The sequence below is a fragment of the Falco rusticolus genome, chromosome 1 (genome assembly GCF_015220075.1).
Source record: "Falco rusticolus isolate bFalRus1 chromosome 1, bFalRus1.pri, whole genome shotgun sequence".
Classification (NCBI taxonomy): domain Eukaryota; kingdom Metazoa; phylum Chordata; class Aves; order Falconiformes; family Falconidae; genus Falco; species Falco rusticolus.
In genome coordinates, this window is record NC_051187.1 from 61,513,547 (window position 1) to 61,531,627 (window position 18,081).

The window sequence follows — 18,081 nt, forward strand, 5'->3', positions numbered from 1 at the left end:
CTCATTTATTAATTTCTGCTTTTCGAGAGGGCAGGCAGCGCATGTACATACCACTTGTTTTAGATACAGAATCATAGATGGTTAGTATTTTAAATCAGTGCAACAACCCTCTCCTGGTTTTAATTTACATACTCTTGGGGTGACATTTTAAATTCCTGGCAAAAATGTGGCCACACTAAGAAACGACTAGACCCAGACAGCACTGAATGATATATGAGATGGTTGTTCTGCTTCTGCCTTGAATCCATCCATCAATTAGCATTCAAAGTCTCTTTTGAAATACAGTCAGACTTTTATTACTGTAATACAAATTTGTGGTCTAGCACATGCCTTTTCATTTAAAAAGAAGCCAACGTCTGAATAAACAAAATCACTGTGCTCCAAGAAGATGCCAGAAAGCCTGGTAGGATGCTTTTTGTGGACTTAAGATAGGCTCCGGGAGTTTCTTCGTATATAATGTACGGACCTTGGCTGAGCTTTGAACAAATGCGGCCTGACAGTGTGGCCCCCTGGTTGTAGCACTGCCTTGGCTTTCTAGATTCGTTTTGCAGTGACCAAAAATTAAGTTCTTCAACCCATCCTGTAGAAGATCTGAAAGATAGTGGCATTTACTGGGTTTGCCTCTGGGTGTGCAGAGTTAGGGGGCAGTGGGATTTTTTGTAAGTATATTGCTGGTCCCAAAGTTCTCTAAGTTAATTTGCATTTGGGAAAAAGGTGAAAGGAAAAAAAGCAACCCATCAGCCTCATGTTTTGTCTCCCATAGGTGATCAAAGCTGTGGAGGAAGGCTACCGCCTGCCAAGTCCCATGGACTGCCCTGCTGCTCTCTACCAGTTAATGCTCGACTGTTGGCAGAAGGACCGCAACAGCAGGCCCAAGTTTGACGAAATTGTCAGCATGTTGGACAAGCTCATCCGTAACCCAAGCAGCTTGAAGACGTTGGTTAATGCATCGAGCAGGTACAAACTGAGGCCAAAGCCATGTCTCAAAGCAAGATCCTTGTCTGAATAACCCACCTCTGGGTTGAATTACCACTTACTGTTTATCCCACACTTGTTCATGGGTGGATTGTTTCTCCAGCTTCATTATATCCAGGGGAGTTTTCCCAAATCAGCTTTTTCTGTTAAAGCTGGCCGGTATGTGAGCAATTCAGTTACTCTGTAAATGTAGTTCTGCTGCCACAAAGAAAATTATTGTGCCTGCCTTTCAGAAATGGGAGTTTCAGTGGTATTTATAGATCTATGATAAAGCTACCTGTGCTTTACCCCAAGGTTAGAGAGGGCAGGACTTAAGTGCATGAAGCAGGTAGTAAATGCTGCTCTAAATACCTGCTTGTTGACTTTATCTTGGTAATACAAATGAAGAGCATCTCTTGGGGAATCTCTTAGGATGTGCAAAGCTCACGGTGTCCAAGAGAACCCTCCCACAGTTGTTCCCATGTTTGCTAGCCACCACCACCAGTTCTGACAGTCTTGGTAGTCGCGAGAGGATCTCTGTGGTTCCCAAAGAGCTGTACACAAAACATTTGCTAAAACAACATTAAGTGAATCGAGCAGCTGGTGTGCAATTAAGCATGAATCTGAATAGCTGCATGGCTACAAGTAAGGTAAATATGGTCAAGAAATAAAGCTGCACTTAGGGAAAAAGAGATTAATATTTTTTAGTGCATTTTAGTACTGGGATCTCCAATATACTGGAGTATTGGAGACAATTTTTCTTTTTTAGCTATAAGCACACAAGTATTACTTCTGAGCCATCTGTGTTGCTAATCACTCAGTCCCTTGCAAGGTCGTGAAGGAGTGATGAATATAAATCATTCACTGATGGCAGTGGAGCTTCCCTGATTAACACGGGAAGAGGCCCTTCAGAAAAGCTTATTCTCAGAGGAAAAAAAAAAAAAAAAAGACACGTCATTTTCCTTGGCCAGGAATGAGAGGGATGTAAGATGAGGTTAGACTGGTGGTGTGGACCAAAGCAGATGCACTGTTCTGAACTTAGACCCATCTGTCTCCACACCTTCCGAGTGAGTCTTGCACAGCTGCATGTGGTGAGTCTTGCCTGTTGCAGCTGGACCTGACATCCCCATGCTGGCACTACCCCGCGCATGGCATCTCACGCACTGAAAAAGAAGAAACACCAAATCTCTGTTAATTTTTAATTACAAGCTAGATCTGATTCCTCAGGCTATTTTACATGCATCATTTACCATCTGAAGAAGAAATCGCTCTTATTAGCAATTAGATGTAATGTCAATCCCAGCAAACCTGCAGGAAAAGGTTTATGATAGCATAAAATATGTGATGTTTCTCTTTTATTTTCAGTTCAGAACAGTTCTTTTCCAGGCCTGTTATGCAGTGGTTCATGCACTCTTACACCAAACTGTTACGTTAGAAAAGAGGAAAATAAGCAGCAAACCATTTCCTAGAGTTGCTAAGCACTTTGCTGGTGTTTTATTCCATGAACAGGTCCATGCAATTTCAGACCTTTCCTTTTTAAAGCTGCTGTGGGTATTTTCAATGTGAATGGAGCACCTGAACAGCCAGGTTTTGGGTCTGTGTTTCTATAGTCATAGATTGCTGTGCCTGCACCATAGTAATTCCAAATGAATCATAATTTCAACATACAGCAGCTGTAAAGGATTTTTTTATATATGTAATGTATTCTTTATGGAAATTCTCATTAATGCAAATAAGGAAGGAAGTCACTCTCTACATTACTGCGTGTGCATATCAGTAGGTACCTCCTGACATTAGTGATGAAAATCCACTTCTCATTATGATTACTTAGGAGTTTTGAATTCCTCATGTGTATAAAATGTTATGGGAAGCCATTATGTTCTTGGTACTGCAAGTATTCACTTTTTATTGGACCTTTCAGCATTGCTATTAAATAAACAAATAATACTAATGTGCTCATAAAGTATATAAAGATTCCTGAAGTGCTATAGTAATATAATATCCCAGCTCTCCTTCCAGTTGAAAGTCTTTTAAGTGTAATCCTCACCATCAAGAGGCTTGACCCCAAAAAACTTTTTTTTTTTACCTGTAAGTAATAATTTTTATGCAAGACTTACGTTAGCTGTATCCTGCTTTACAAAAGCAGGGGACAAGTGTAGTTTCTTTCCTGGCTGACCTTGGACAAGCTCCCTTTGCTCTCTGCGCATCATTAGTAGTGTGGTGGACCTGTACATAGCACGGGTCACTTGTGCCAGGTACTGTATCTCTGTTTCTGCTGTGGTGAAGGGTTATTATTTGCCCGCATTGCTTCTTCCGTGTACGGCATAACCGAGCAGGTAGCAATTGCCACGGTGAGGTCTTGAGTGAGGGTGCAGGAGCAGGAGTCTGCCTCTGCTTTCAGGTCTGGAGCGTGGTTGGAGCATTGCTGCTCCCTGCAGGGCTCGCCAGATGCTGCCCACATCCAAAATCCCCCTGCGGGAGCAGCCCCCGAAGTGTTGACAGCAGCCTGCCATTGATGGCCACTGCTGGGAAACGTAATTTGGGTTTCGGCTTCCAGGCTCTGGGCTGTCTTAAGTTAATTATGAGCTTTACAGGAGGAGGAGGAGGAAAACAGAGCGGGAAGAGTGAAACCGAAGACTTTGAAGAGTGACCAGGGAGCGTGATAGGAAAGGAGCCTGCTTGTGGGTGAGAGGTGGCAGGGTGGATGCTCGTCCTCTCCTCTCTCTGCTTGCAGTGAGAACAAGAAGTGGCAGGAGGTAACTCAAACGTGGGTGAAGTCACAGGTGAAGTGATATGTTTGATACACTGCGTATCGAGCCTGCTGGGAGGATTTAGGCTGCAGCAATCACTGAAAATGCAACGAAAGAGTCATCTTTACTGTATAAAAATGCAAGCAACTGAGTCACGTTGGGTACATCTCGATACTGATTCTGTTTGCTGCTTTGTTTTTGCTTGCCTTTAGAGTATCAAATCTGTTGGTAGAGCACAGTCCAGTTGGGAGCGGTGCCTACAGGTCGGTGGGTGAGTGGCTGGAAGCCATCAAAATGGGCCGATACACGGAGATCTTCATGGAAAATGGATACAGTTCGATGGATGCTGTGGCTCAGGTGACCCTAGAGTGAGTAGTTGCCCAGATCGTTTTTGTTTGTTGGAATGGGGGGGCAGGGGGAAGTGGTGGGCAGCCAAGGGACAGACAAACAATTGAAAAATACGCAGGGATGAGGCTGCAGAAAGGGAAACTCTTACCCTTTGTTTGCAGTCAGCACTTTCTCTTTTAGCATCTGTATTGATGATAACAAATGCAGGCAGGAGTAAAACTTACGGTCACTGCAGCCAGTACTTTGGCTCCTTTGCTCACAGAAATTAATGCTTGAGTTCGAATAATTGCCAGGCCATCCTCTCAACATAATAGAAGCTGATTATTTGGGGTTACCAACAAATAAAAAAACCCACCCTACTCGTAAATGTATAGGAGCTAGAGTCACTACTGAAGTATACTGTCTTTACACTGGATTAGCTGGTTTCACAGTTCATCTGGACATAACCAAGTGGACAGTCAAGCCCAGTAAGGCACAGAAATAGTATTCAGCACTAACAGAAATAGGCACAGATACAGACAATGACAACAGAAGAGCATCGGGAAACCCACAGCTGTAGGGGACAGGGTCCCTGGCCAAGACTTTTCCTTCTTAGTGTGCCCTTGGTTTTTGCACGTAGGTATGACTGCGGTTGGGGTGACAGCATTCAAATGACTTTGTAAATGCCTCAGGGCTGCTGATTTGTTATGCTCCACCTTTAATTGCCTGCCTTGCTTGCATAATTATGTCTGTACTTTCCTCATGCCGCTTACTCAAACCCGCCCCAGAGCCTGCCTTTCTATCTGGGTTAAATTGAGCTTAGTTTACTGCAGGCGTTAAGGCAGAATGGGAAGGATTATGCTCCATGCCACTTTGGAGAAGGTTGTGGCTCCTCTGACCACGTGCAGATTGCCAATGCACATACAGAATCATTGCCGTTGTTTAGGACTAAAAGAAGAAAAATCCCCACACCCCAAGGACCACAGCATTTATCCTGTGTGCCGTAGGGCTTGCTGTGGAGTTCACCCTACAGGGTAGGGGGCCCTTGCGCATGATACAAGTCGGTAACATCTCCATGGAGTTCAGTTTTGTGTTACATGCAGAGAGGGAGGGCAGGACCGTATCTGTTCTTACTCGGGTTTTATTTGTTCCACTCACATCACCAGTATTTGTCCCTTACACCTGAACTCATTCACTCTGTCCTCAGAGATTCACATTAAAACCCCGAGCTAGAGATTAGCAACTGTCTAGGGAGTCAAGGTGCATGGATTTCTGCATAGATCCTTTTTTGGGTGCCTGAGACTCTTATATGGAGTTTCCCAGCCTAGTCCTGCAATTACGTGCCATGTTACTTTGGCTTTTGAAGACTCCACGGTTCCTTACCTGCTCATCTGATATGGCAGCGCCCAGAAACACCAGGCTTCACAGCTCCATTTAGACTGGTGGTCTGCAAACATTGACCAAGGAAGAGGTCCATCCCCAGGGTGGTCAGAGTCCATACATCAGGAAGACCTAGACAGAGGGTGAGTGGGAAGAGGAAGAATAGGGTAAGGCAGTAATTTAAGAGAAAAGGTAAATGCTGGAGCGTTCCCTTCTACTGTGTCACCTCAGTCCTATAACCAAACCAAACCATTTTCCAGTTGAAAATGCAGGTTGTCTAAAATGTATCACAGCCTTGTTGCTGTTTGGCTGAATTAATTATATCAAGGAAGAAAATAGGGTTTCACAAAAGCTTCCAGTTTGTTCCTCATTAGGATTTTATGCAATTTCAAGAGCTCTAAAAGAAGTACTTGGAAGTAAAATGCTGTGGTTTGTGTCAGAGAAAACATTGATTTTAAGCCCAAATTAATGGTAATTTTTGACAGTAAATTAGAAGTTCACTTGCTCATGTAGCTTTAAACAGTCTTAGCGTCCCTCTGTGCTGACACAGGCTTAGTCCCGCTGACAAAACTATTCCTAACGTCCCATTTTCTTGAGTGCAACATTTCAGATTGTGAAATTATCTCCTTAATTTGACTTTAAAATGTAAATACTTCCCTGTATTTACTCTTTGGTATTCCAGACATTTCAAAAGTATCCCCAGAATCTTTTCAGGCTACTCCAAAAGTACTTCAAAATGGTGGGGTTTTTTTCCAGTTGGCAGTGAACCAAGAAATCCATTATCTGTACCATTCTAGCCAGAAAGCGAGTTGGTTTAAAAGTCCTTAAGTAAGGTTATAGCTACCAGAGATGCTCTGACCCTCACCACCTGCAAACCACCTCTAAGGCCCCCTCCACCAGGTCCCAGTGTCTTCTGTATAGCACATATGCCATCCTGCTCTGGTCCTTTACTGGCCCCAGTGGAGACAACATGTCTGAGCTGCTTCAGCTTTCTTCCAGGCTTTTACAGCAGTAAAGCAGTGCAGAGGAGCTGATGCCTAGGAGCCTAGGGAGCTTCTGGATTCGTTTTTTTTTAAGCCTAAAGGAGACATTTCATAAATCCATCTGGTATTTCAATTGAAACTGAAAAAAGGTTGAAACTAACTCCAGCTAGTCAGTTATCCGTGCCAGCAAATGAATTCCTCCCCCAGCTGCCTTGAACAGAGATGCTTGTGTGAGTCAGGCTTGGTTCTTCAGCAGCTCAGCCCGTGCACCTGTGCATTGCGGTGGTGACTTAGCAAGAAGGTTTGACCCCACTTGGGTCTATTGTTGGGAAAGCTGTGAAAGGTTCATTTAATAAGCCATCCAGCCATCCAGATCAAGACCTCTCTCATCCCTCTTAAATAAAGTAAAAAAAAGACAAAAGACTGGATTCTCAGCTATTAAGAAAGGAGAGATCATCATAGTGGCTTAAGAGGAAAGTTGTCCCGTGTTGAAGACCTGAACCACATGCTCAGGCTGATATAAACTGGCAGATTGCTCTTAAAATCAACAAATTAGGGGAGGGAAATGGCTCCTGGGTGGGCTTAGCTGAGACTCTCATGGGTTCTCCAGTAAATAAACACCAGAACAAGCAAAGTTCTTTAAAGGTTAATATGTTGGGGGTGTTGGTTTTCTGGAGGTTTTCATTTTTTCTCCCTGTAAAAGAGAACAACAAAACATTTTGTAGTCTGCAAAGGAGAATTCAGGTTAAATATTCCTTGTCATTTTTAAAAGAGGCAACTGTTCAGTATATTCCAGAGCTGGGACTTGGGGGGATTGGGTGAAAAGATGATCTGAACATCTGAAAGTAGCTTGCTTTCCCCAAATGACATCAGTAAAACATTCTCTGCAATTTAAGAGGTTGCCTTCAAATGCCATCCAAAATGATCTTCCCTGAATTCAAACTGCATTAGGACACATGTGAAAATTAGATAGAGAAAGGAGAACTGGATAATCACTGCCAGAAAAGGCAGAAAAAAAGATGATGAATGTAAAGAATTCCTAAAATCTACTGAAAAAACAATTACTAGTGCTGCAGTAGGGGTTGGCTGTAACGCTGACAGGACTGGTGACTGTGGGCACTCACCTTTGTGGCCTCTTTACAGGACCTGGTTGAGGTGGTAAATGTTCAGCTTTTTTTTTTAATCCCCTGCCAACATGCAAAGCAAAATCCTGATTACTGCCCTGCTTCTTTCAAACTGGTGGCTTGATGCATTTATTCCAGAAAAGGGTAGTATTAGTGACAAATTGCTGAAAGCAAAAGATGAAAAAGCTAAAACTGGTGAATATCGCCCCAAGTCCTGAGCTCTGCCTACTTAAGCAAAGACCTAAAAATGTATGTGTTCAAACAAAGAGTGATTTTCTACATTTAGCTCTAATTCTTGCAAAGGGATGAATCACCTTGTGAAAAGTGGAGCCTCACCCTCCACCCCCTCTTTCCAACTGGATATCAGACTTGAAGGCAACCTTTCCAGTGGACCAGACCTGCTCTTTAAACTTGTGGACCACCTAGTGACTTTGAGTGTGTCTGGAGCTCTTTCAATCCACTGCAAGAATAACTTTACCAGGACAATACTCAAGGATAGATAGATCCATGACATGAGTTTCAGTCTGACCCTTGACTGGACCAGTTACTAACCATGTGGACTACATACTTCCACCTTTTGAAAGATCTGTACTCACTGAATCTCAGGACACCCTGTTGTTTGTTATTAGATGAAGAGGTCTGAATATTTGTAATAATATGTGCTGTGTTGCTTTGCATTGTATATTTTTTTTTCTAAAATAAAATAAATTATTTATTAAAAGTTATACTGGATGAAGATGGTTTAAGAGTTCACCTGCTCTAGATGCTTATTCTTAACCTGAAATCTCAATCCTGAGATTGTGATACTGTATCTGCTTCTGAACAAACCAATGCTCATCTCATAATCAAGTAGGACAGGAATAATGAATAAGAGCAGATGAACTCTTAAATATTTTTTTTTTAAAATGTCCTCATTTCATGCCTAAGTCCCTAGCAAGTGGATTCCTTTTTTTCTTTAGCGTCTTCTTTGAGGTTCTTCTTCTTCCCCCTCATTCAAACTGACAACTAACTCACTCCATGAGTAGTCCCAGTCTGCATGGGCAATTGTAGAGCTACACCACATGAAGAAGAGTGGTGAAATCTGGCCTGGGTGGGAGATGAAATACAAAATATCTGTGGTGGGTTGACAACTGCCAGCCGCAGAGATCTTTCAGCAACCTGGCCCTTTTGCTTGCATGACTAACTGGCTGATAAAGGGGGTTGTATATTATGTGGCAATCCAGTCCTAGTCTGCACTGTGTTTGACAGACTGGTCCATGGTGTATAAGTAGTTCTGTTCGTGAATAAAATGTTTGAAATATATTTCTTACAACGTGGAGACCATGAATTCAACCCTTGCAAATGGATGTTGCAGGGAAGGGGATACCATGTTGTCCCTGCCATGTTGCAGCTGGGCTTTCGTGCAAGGCAGTGGTAAGAGAGCAGCATGCGTGCAGCTGTATACAGGCTGTTTGGGATGAGCCGACACAAATTTTCCCCTTTATTTCCTCGGCTTTTTGGTGAACTTCGGTCAGCTTCTTGCTACTGTGTTGGCAAGTGATTCAAATTCCTGCCTATTTCTATTTTCAGCCCCATGTGAATGAGAGAGAAGTGAAAAAGGGAGAGTTCTCCCTGAAACAAAGATAAAAGTTGTCTCATTGCTAGGAGGATCAAGTATTTTGAAGCAGGGAGACTCCCCCAGCGCACAGGTTCACGTTATGTCCGTGGCCTCAGGGAGCGCCCATGTTGCTGCCGCAGCAGCCCACACAAAACCCAGCGCCGGGGGTCAGGTCACTTGCGGGGCAAGGTGCAGCCTGGGTCCTGATCACAACTGTCATTTGCCCATGGGTCTCAGTTGTGCCTTTTCTTGCAGGGAATTGCACAGTTCTATTGCAAAGCCCCGGCAGATACCCATACGCATCTCCTCTGCAGAGCTGAGCCCAGTGAAATTACCAGTTGGCTGCGGTAATGTGAGCCAGGCAGCTCTGGAGTGGAGCTTGAAAACAGTTGTATTGCAGCCCTTTGGCACAAAGTTGATTTTTTTTTTTGTCCCAAAACCAGCTGGTTTGCGCACTCAATTTTGTTTAAAATTGGCTTCTGCCTTACACCGCTTTAAGTCCTTCAGCACTGAGTGCACAGGCGCGTGCAACGTGCTGTAAGTAACGCTTGAAAAACGGGAATTAAAGCTGCCTTCTCTAGGTGGTTTGTGAAAAGTTTTGTTCCTGGCTTTGCAACTTGCAAGGTGGCTTTTGAATAAAGCTGCTGATTTTATAGCAGGTAAGCATATGGCAGCTCAGGAGCTGTTGTCTTCTGGTCTGTTGTTGCGGAGGTGAAGGACCCCCCAGTAGTGTTTTTTCCCCTCTCTGAGGAGTCCCCCTGCTTTTGGCCGGTGGCTCTGCATTTGAGGATTTGATATAAAAAAAAAAAATAAAAAATACACTGGATCCCCTGGTGAGCAGCTAATGGATTGAAACCAGAAACTCCTTTTTCTTCTTTCTCACTTGTAAATCAATGAGGCACTCCTCAAGGATATTGAGTTAATCCCCCCATAAGGGAAAAAAAAGCTGTGTAGTGAGTAGTTTTTTTTTTTTTTATTATTGGGCTGGTGGAGCTGCCTGTGAAATGCCAAGACGTACATGCCTTTCTCAAAGTTTCAGGCTGTTTTCTTCTGCATAACATGCAAGAGTATCAGAAAGAATACACCTGTGAAATATGTGGTGCTGGATTTTCAAAAGAGCTCAGCTTGCACTTTAAATACCTGGGGGGGGGGGGGGGGGGGAACACCTGAATTTTCAAAAAGTGCCAGCAGAGTAGTGCTCAGCAGGGGAAAGGCAGATGCTGGCTCTTTTAAAAATCAGGTCCTATACTGGCTTGGGTTTTGTTGGGTTTTTTTCATCTTTGGTGTGAACTTCCAACTGTGCTGTGTACATAAAATAAATTGCATGTAACAATAGCACTACTACAATTTCCTTCATTATTAAGATGGCTTGCTGAACTAGTTTCACAATTCAGTGGAGGAAGAAATGAAAGCATGTCCCCCTGAGAAGGTACACACCTTTTGCAGGTGCTGCAGCCTTTTCTTTACGAGGTAAGGAGCATTGCTGATGTGTCTCATTGACCTCCCTTGCTCCATGCCCCTTACATTGTGATTTCCCCTATGCATCGGCAAGATGCATCACTGAAAAATGAATGAAGTGTTTAGTCTGGAGCAGAAAATCTGGTATTTCCTAAATCAAAAGGCTGAAAGTGTGACAATCCTTGGAGAACAACGTATCTAGTTTTTGGCTTCAACCAGCTTATGTGTTAACTTATCAACCTTCACTCAGGATTGCTTTTTATTCAAAGCAATGTTCATCTATGTAATTTTTGGACATGGATGGTTGGTTGTATTTGCATAGGAGTCTTTATCTAGAACGTGAAGCTGCTAAGAGAGGTACACTGCCATGGGTAGCTCATGCAACATCGTGTGAAAGCTCTTTGGTGGTCATTGCTTGTGTTCACCTGCAGTCCAGCACGTAGCAGTGCTGTGAGCTGCAGGCCGGGTTTGCAGTATGTCTCAGGTGATGGTTGGGATCCTGGGTTTTGCTGATGATCCCCAGCCCTTGCACGTGCCCGCCCTGCCAGTGTAGTTTCCAAAAAGCACCTATGTGTTCGAGGAGGTCACATCCTGATGTCTTTCAGTGGAGAGCTTTCTCTTAAAAGACTTGCACAAAGGGTGTCAACAGCTCTGGGAGTCACACGTGTATTGGCAAGACCGTAGAGCCCGACTTTGAAAACATCTTTCATTCAGTCCAGCGTGGAGGTAGAAAGTGAGGGGCTGATATTTCTCTAGTGGAAGTCTTCAGACAAAACACCATGTCTCCTCTAAGTCAAACTGCTTGTCTAACTGCCTCTGTGTCTTGTGTTGGAAACACAGATGCACCTGTCTTGATGTTTCTTCCAAGCCTTTATTCCTATATTTTATTTCTTAACACTTTTCCCCCTAGAAAGAGATCCCTACAATTATACTCTGCCGTAACCATAGCCTTACCCTGGCTGTAGATGTGTCATTGAATCTGATCACCCAAGGTCCCACTCTCCAGGGGACAAATTGTTCCACTCCTGTCTTTAGATGGGATAAATTGTCCACTGGATGTGCCTCTTTCATGGAACCTTGGGGATTACCTTTGCCTGTACACCTAAATTTTAGAGAGCTGAGCTTCTGAGAAAACAATCTTCCCTCCTAACCCTGCATTTTACGTAAGCTATCTTGTTCTGCAGCTTTCCTGTAATGGCAGCCCAGTAGACAGACTCAACACAAATGCCTTTGGCTTGTAGAATTCATCCCCAAAAATAAGAAACGTGGGTTTATGGGAAGATTTGCAAAGGCCCAGAGAGGAGCTGCATTGCCAGTTCCCATTGATTTTAGGTGGTCATTGGGGCGATGGCCATGCTCAAGGCTTTTGCCCTTCAGCTCGCTGTAAGAGCTGGCTCTAAGATTGCAGTTGGTGTATCTTTGTATTTTCCTCATCCGAAGAGGAAGGAAGCATGGACTGACCTCACTTCTCACTGCTCGTATCTGAGATCAAATACCAGCCTTTCCCAGGAGAAGAGGAAAGTGCAACGCAGGCTTTCTTACATTGCTTTTCTCTTGGAAATAGGACTTTTCACACCTAGCAAAGTCCATGGCCAAAGGCGATGCTGACACTTTGCTGTCCAGCTTTTTTCCTTGGCCAGCAAGGTGATCTCAGTCAAATCCCATCACCTCTCCGAGATGCTGTCAGCCATTAAAAATCAAATAAATTTTAAAAATGGGGGAAAATGAAGCTTGCCAGCTAAGCTTGGCTTTGGGAGCTGCCAATGGTAAGAGATAGATGCTGGCAGCAGCGTCAGTGCGCGCGGCGCGTAGTGTGTGTGGCGGCATGTGCCTGAGAGGTCCCTGGAACCAACGTCTGCTTTCTCCCACAGGGATTTGAGGCGGCTGGGAGTGACACTTGTTGGTCACCAGAAGAAGATAATGAACAGCCTTCAGGAGATGAAGGTCCAGTTGGTGAATGGGATGGTGCCGTTGTAACTTGGTTTTAAAGTCGCTTCCTCAAGTGGGTCGATCCTGCACTTTGTACACTAGCCCTGAGATTTATTTTGACTAAAAAAAAAAAGGAAAAGATAAAAAGGGAAATTCAGTGCTTTCTATAACTGAAGGATGTTGGCCTCTGCCGCAGCATTTCTAAAGCAGTGTTTGACTAAAGTTTTCCTTTTCTTCCTATTTGTGTCCTCATTTTCATGAAGTAAATGTAAGATGCATGGAACATGGAAACGAGTCTGCTGTATGTGGGGTTAACCCGTCTCTTAAGCTTCAGCAACGACAACAAGCCTTCCCAGCACACGTCTGTACATGGGACATATATATATATATACACACACACACACATATATATATATATGTAGCACCTTTATATACTGAATTGCAGCAGCACATGGTAATACTTCCAAGGACTGACTTGAGCAGAGGAGTTTTGTAGCCATTCGTGGGCTCCCAAAAGCTGCAGTTTGCTGAAGTTTAACTTCAAGTCTTACTTGTCTACAGAAGTGTATTGAAGAGCAATATGATTAGATTATTTCTCAATAGATACTTTGTTTTGTAAATTTGAAGAAGAAAAAATGCTGTTACACAGCATTAAGTTATAGAGACTAGTGTATAAACATGTTGCTTGCTCCATGGCAAATACAATACAGGGTGTATATTTTTTTTGTTTCCTCCCTCTGTGTTACCAAGTTATTTTCATTTGCTCTTCTGGGAGGATAATACGTGACTAAGATGTATATACTGTACAGTTTGCTACGCATCAGGTACAAGATTGGGGCTCTTTCCTTGGTTTGTTCTTTTTGTCCCTCCCTCTTTTGCTTCTTTTTGTCTCCCTTTTGTGTTACTGCCATGCTTTGTATTTCTGCTTCTGTTTGGTTTGAGCAACATATAAAGCCTTCAGGAGTTTTGATTATGTGTATGAGGTAGAAGGAATCTGTTTAAATAAAAGATGTCGCCCCTCCCTTTCCACTGTAGACTGGGGATGTCCAGAAGAAAAGTAAAACATCTGGTTCTCAGTGGCCTCACACGGCATTGGGTTTTGCGTGTACGAGTCCTGCCCAAAGGTAGCATGGGATAACATGCCTCCACACTGGTGTTTGATCCCAGTAGCCATCACCCAGTGTGGCCTCTGCCCCTGTCCTTGGCACCCAGGAGAGAAACCACAAGGTGGTTTTAGCTGGAAGGCAGGCATTTTGATGTTCTTATTACAGAGGTTAAGTCCTGGTGTGCGGAGGTGAGCCCACAGTCATGCAGCATGGAGATTTTGCAGTATCTTTCCCCCCAAGTGGTGCTGCTGGTGGGATTATTTTGGGAACTGTGCTGTCCCAGCTTGTCTCTCTGGGCATTTTCATCTGGGTATGGAGCTGGCCACCTTGGGGCAGCGCAGAGAGGAGGGAAGAGCAGACCAGCCCAACTGGTCGCAGCAGTGGCATCCCATGGGCGAGAAGGTCCCACTCATCTGGAGCTGGCGCAGCTAGAGTCAGCACTTGGTTGTAGCTGGTTGTGTCCATTAAAGCTCAGAGCTGCTGTTTTCAGAGGGACCCGAGGACAACCCAGTCCCCTGGGAATCCCACCAAGAAACAGTTTGTGGCTGCCCTCCTCCTTTTGTTGTAGATAGGATTAATCAGCACAGTTGATTTGTTATTCATAGGTTGTGTGAAGGCTTTGGTAAAGATAAGGATTTAAAAATGGCTCAGCAGAAGGCGAGTGTTTGTTGTTTCTCTAGATATATTGCTTCCTTAGAGGTTAAATAGCATCTTGTAGCATCCTTCTTTGGTGATAACATCGACAGAGTGACTTGCTGCAGCTCCCTTCGTCCTTGGTGCTGCAGAGCCAAGCACGAGGAGCTCATCCAGAGCTGAAAGGAGGCCTGCGTCCTTCACATCTTGCAGAAGCAGGTGCTGAATGCCGCCTTCAGCTGTTCCAAAGGTCTTTCTTCCATTTCCCTGAAGCCTTTGGATGAGATTTGATGCAAGGAACGGTTTCTAAAGAAAAGAGGAAGGTCTAGTTGGACAGGGTTGGATGGATTTTATTTTTTTCTTAGCAGCAGGGCTTTGCTTGCTTTCATTGGGGGTTTCTTCAGGCAATATTTGCCTGTTCTGAAATGGCCTCCTCCTCCTCTGTGAGTTGCTGCCGAGCTCTTAGGAATCGGGAGAAATGGGAGGGAGAGGAGCTGCAGCGAGGTCTGACAAATCTTGATGGTGTGATTTCTCATCCTGTTGTTTCATTTTGGCAGCCACTGGACCACAAAAGAGGAAGGGGGAATCAAGACATAACAATTTTGGTGCGGAAAAGAGATTTGTCATATAATAAATAAGATTATTAGAGCTGTCAGCAGAACAGTCTTGGGATTATTTGTGCATCCCTGCCTGCAGCACTTGGGGAAAATAACCTGTAGGAAGACAGAAACAACTCATTTTGTCAGGAGGAATCCTTGAGTTGCTGTCCGCATCCATCGGCCGCACCGGGAGAGATGGTATTAGCAAATATGCAGCATTTTCTGCCTGTCATCTCTGTTCATTCCTTACCTGTTGGGTCTGCAGGAGGAGTTGGGTTTGGTCTCTTTTCCTGGACTTTTAACAGCAAAATCCCCTTTACATCATTTGTGGGGTTTTAAAGGCATATGCAGTATGTCTGGGATGCATACCAGATGCTGGCATAACCTTCAAAATAATTAACTAGTGGAAAGCAAACTGTTCTTAAGCCAGACTGCATTTGTAAATAGGGCACCTCTTCTTAGTCCCTCCAATAAATAAATAACCTCTTCTATTTATTTCAAGAGCTGTTCTTGTTACAGATGTCTGTATAATAGGCTTTGTCTTGGAGCTAAAAATAAAATACGATGGTGTTTTTCACAAGTAGGGTCCAAAAGTTACAGCTTTTATGTCCACAAGCAAATTCCAGAGACAACAGAGGTTTTCAGTTCCCATGCAAGAACTGCAAGTACTCTGTATTTGGGGCATGATCGTATGTAGTGGGGTGCAGCAGAACAAGATGACAGTAATATTTTACTGGTTATGCTCTTTGTAAGGGCTGTAGGTGGATTTCCTGCCTACGATAAGTCCAAGTGCTTTGCTTTTCCAGCTTGCTACTGCTGCAGCTGGTCCAACAAATACTTTTTTTCCGGTCTATTTTGCTGCTAATTGTGAGGAAGATATTTCAAAGGATCTGGGAGGTGAGAAGGCTCTTTTCAATATAGTTTTTCATTTTGGGAGAAGGAAGTGTCCCCAAGCACATCTTGTGTAGACTGACCCCCTTTCATTGTATAGCTACCATTTGGGAAAATTACCTGAGCATAAAAAAGGAAGACTGAATTAAAAGGAAAAAAAAAGATCAGTTTAAAATTCTATTTATTCTTTCGATATGTTAACAGCAAGAAGAACAAAACATGAAGGTAAAATTCTTTTTTGTCTATTCAGTGTTGAATATAATGTAGAAAGTCCCAGTGGTCAAGAAAGTGTGACTCCTTGGGCTGCTGTGGTCTTGAAATTAGTCGTTAACGCATATGTAAGATACATCAGTAGCAGTCTTAAGAGTAATGCTTAGTTTCCAATCCTTTATTGTAATTCCTTAGGGCAGGTAGGGTGGGAGCTGGTGCATCCAGCGCTGCCAGAGCCGCAGCATCCATCTCAGCTCCTTACATCAGCGTTTGAACTCGTAGGAGACTGTAGCATTGCTGTATTTATTCCTCCCCTTCCCCCGCCCCCAACTCCTTGGATGCTCTCTGTGCATTTTGTTTGTGTACATGGTTTTTTTTGTAGTGTAAGATATGAAATTTTCTATTTTTTCATAAAAATAAAAACCTTTGACTAACAGTGACATCCAGTTGTGGATCACATGCACGCGTGCCCCTTCAGCTTTCCAGGGATCATCAGGAATTTCCCCCTTGGAAAGGAAATAAATTCTATTTATTTTTTCTCTCCTAAACATGGTCTTGGTGCTAATCTTGTGGTCCCTGGGGAAAGAGGGGCCTCTGGGATGTGGGACTCATGTAGACCCCACGTGAGGGCATCCTACCATGTTATGGGCCATTCTGTCTTTCCTCTGTTTTTATTTTGGGAGGGAAGCCTGCGTTGTAGTCTGGTTTGTGGGGCAAAGCACCTGCCAGAGCAACCCCTGGCCACATCATTCCCCCATCCCTCAGAAATACCAATTTTTTGTGATCCCCCCTGAACTGAATTTCTGTGATTTTGGGGGAAAGGGGGGGGGGGGGGGGGGCAGCAGGCCAATGGCCAGCTGGAGCACCTGCCACCACCCACCATCTCCCCTGCCCCATTCCACCCCATTCCTCCCCTGCCCCATGGATTTGGGGGCAACCTCATGCTGTAGAGGGACACGGGCCAGCCTTAAAGAGAGGTGTGAAAAGGCAGGGGTGGGAAAGGCCAAGGGGCAAGGGGGAAAGGTTGGCCTGGAAGAGGTCTTAATGGAGGTGGTGGTGGACAACCAGCATCTTCTGACTCCTGCAAGATGACCACTACTGGAAGACAGAGGGGAGAGCTGTGGATGAAGATGCTGATTCTCCCGACATCATGGGAAGCCACAGCAGATGATGGGTGGTATGTTCATAGCCCGGCCAGGAAAGGCGTGGTAGTCTGGCATACAAGGGGAACACCGCTTTAATAAAGGGAGCACAAGGTCAGTTGGGTTAACAAACTGAGATTGTCAGCAATTTGGATAAAATATCTCTGGATTGACATGAAGTTCCCATGCAGTGTTTTTTTATTCAGCCTGGGGTTATCTGCTGCTGGACCATGATGGTGACAGATGCTGGGAGGCAGCAGAGGGTCTCTGGGGACAGAGGAAAACCAGTATCAACTTGCCCCATGTAGGTAGCATCCTTGATAGCTTTGTGGAGGCTGAGAGCCTGCTAAGGGGAAAACAAAATGGGAAAACTTTGAAGAAGCTGAAGGTGAAATAGCTTTGCAGGTGATCAGGAGGCATCAGACAGCTGAGGCTGGGCTCATGGGGAAAATGGAAAGGTTCACCACCTCTAGCAGCTTCAATGTCAAAAAATGAAAGAAGGCAAGCAAAAATCTTGAGGAACAAGGGTGTTTAAACAAGGTCTCCCTGATTTCAGCTACCACAGAAATAGGGATGGTGCCCTTATGAAGACAAATCCATGAAAGCAGCTGCCTCCTGTCCCTGTTCCTCAGACACCATGAGCAGGAGGGAGAAATGGATTAGGATGCAAAGGGACAAAATTTGCTACTGCTACCAGTAAAGATGAGAGATGGCTGCAAACTCCTTCCATAAGGCTCCATTTTAAGTGTGAATAAGGAATTAGGCAATTTCCTTGAGCCTTTGTGCCTGCCTTGGTTTGGGACCAGCCCTTACACAAATCCCAAATCAGGGTTTGCTTATTATTTTCCACCGCTAGGCTCAGTGTGAGGAGAGGCACTTGCATTCTGCAGCCACTGCCTAGTAAATTTATCTGCTCAGAAAGGTAAGGTGCTTTACCTGCAAAGTGAGTCCTTAAGCATATTCCTATTTTTTGGATGGTTCTTCTGCACAGCCTCCAG

At 44.2% G+C, this 18,081-nt stretch overlaps 1 protein-coding gene across 10 annotated transcripts in view; it reads left to right on the forward strand.

The window, feature by feature from the left end:
- The window catches only part of EPHA5 (EPH receptor A5), a 211,508-nt gene extending 195,625 nt beyond the window's left edge, over positions 1-15,883 (forward strand). For 7 of the 10 annotated variants that reach the window (XM_037381647.1, XM_037381678.1, XM_037381655.1 and 4 more), the window contains 3 exons: positions 764-957; positions 3,917-4,072; positions 12,445-15,883. In XM_037381647.1, coding sequence (XP_037237544.1) covers positions 764-957; positions 3,917-4,072; positions 12,445-12,550 — 456 coding nt within the window. In that variant the 3' untranslated portion in view covers positions 12,551-15,883. Of the gene's footprint in view, positions 1-763; positions 958-3,916; positions 4,077-7,821; positions 12,421-12,444 lie in introns of those variants that run through there. The other 3 variants (XM_037381663.1, XM_037381671.1, XM_037381705.1) reach the window with 2 other exon arrangements.
- The last annotated feature ends 2,198 nt before the right edge of the window (positions 15,884-18,081 follow it).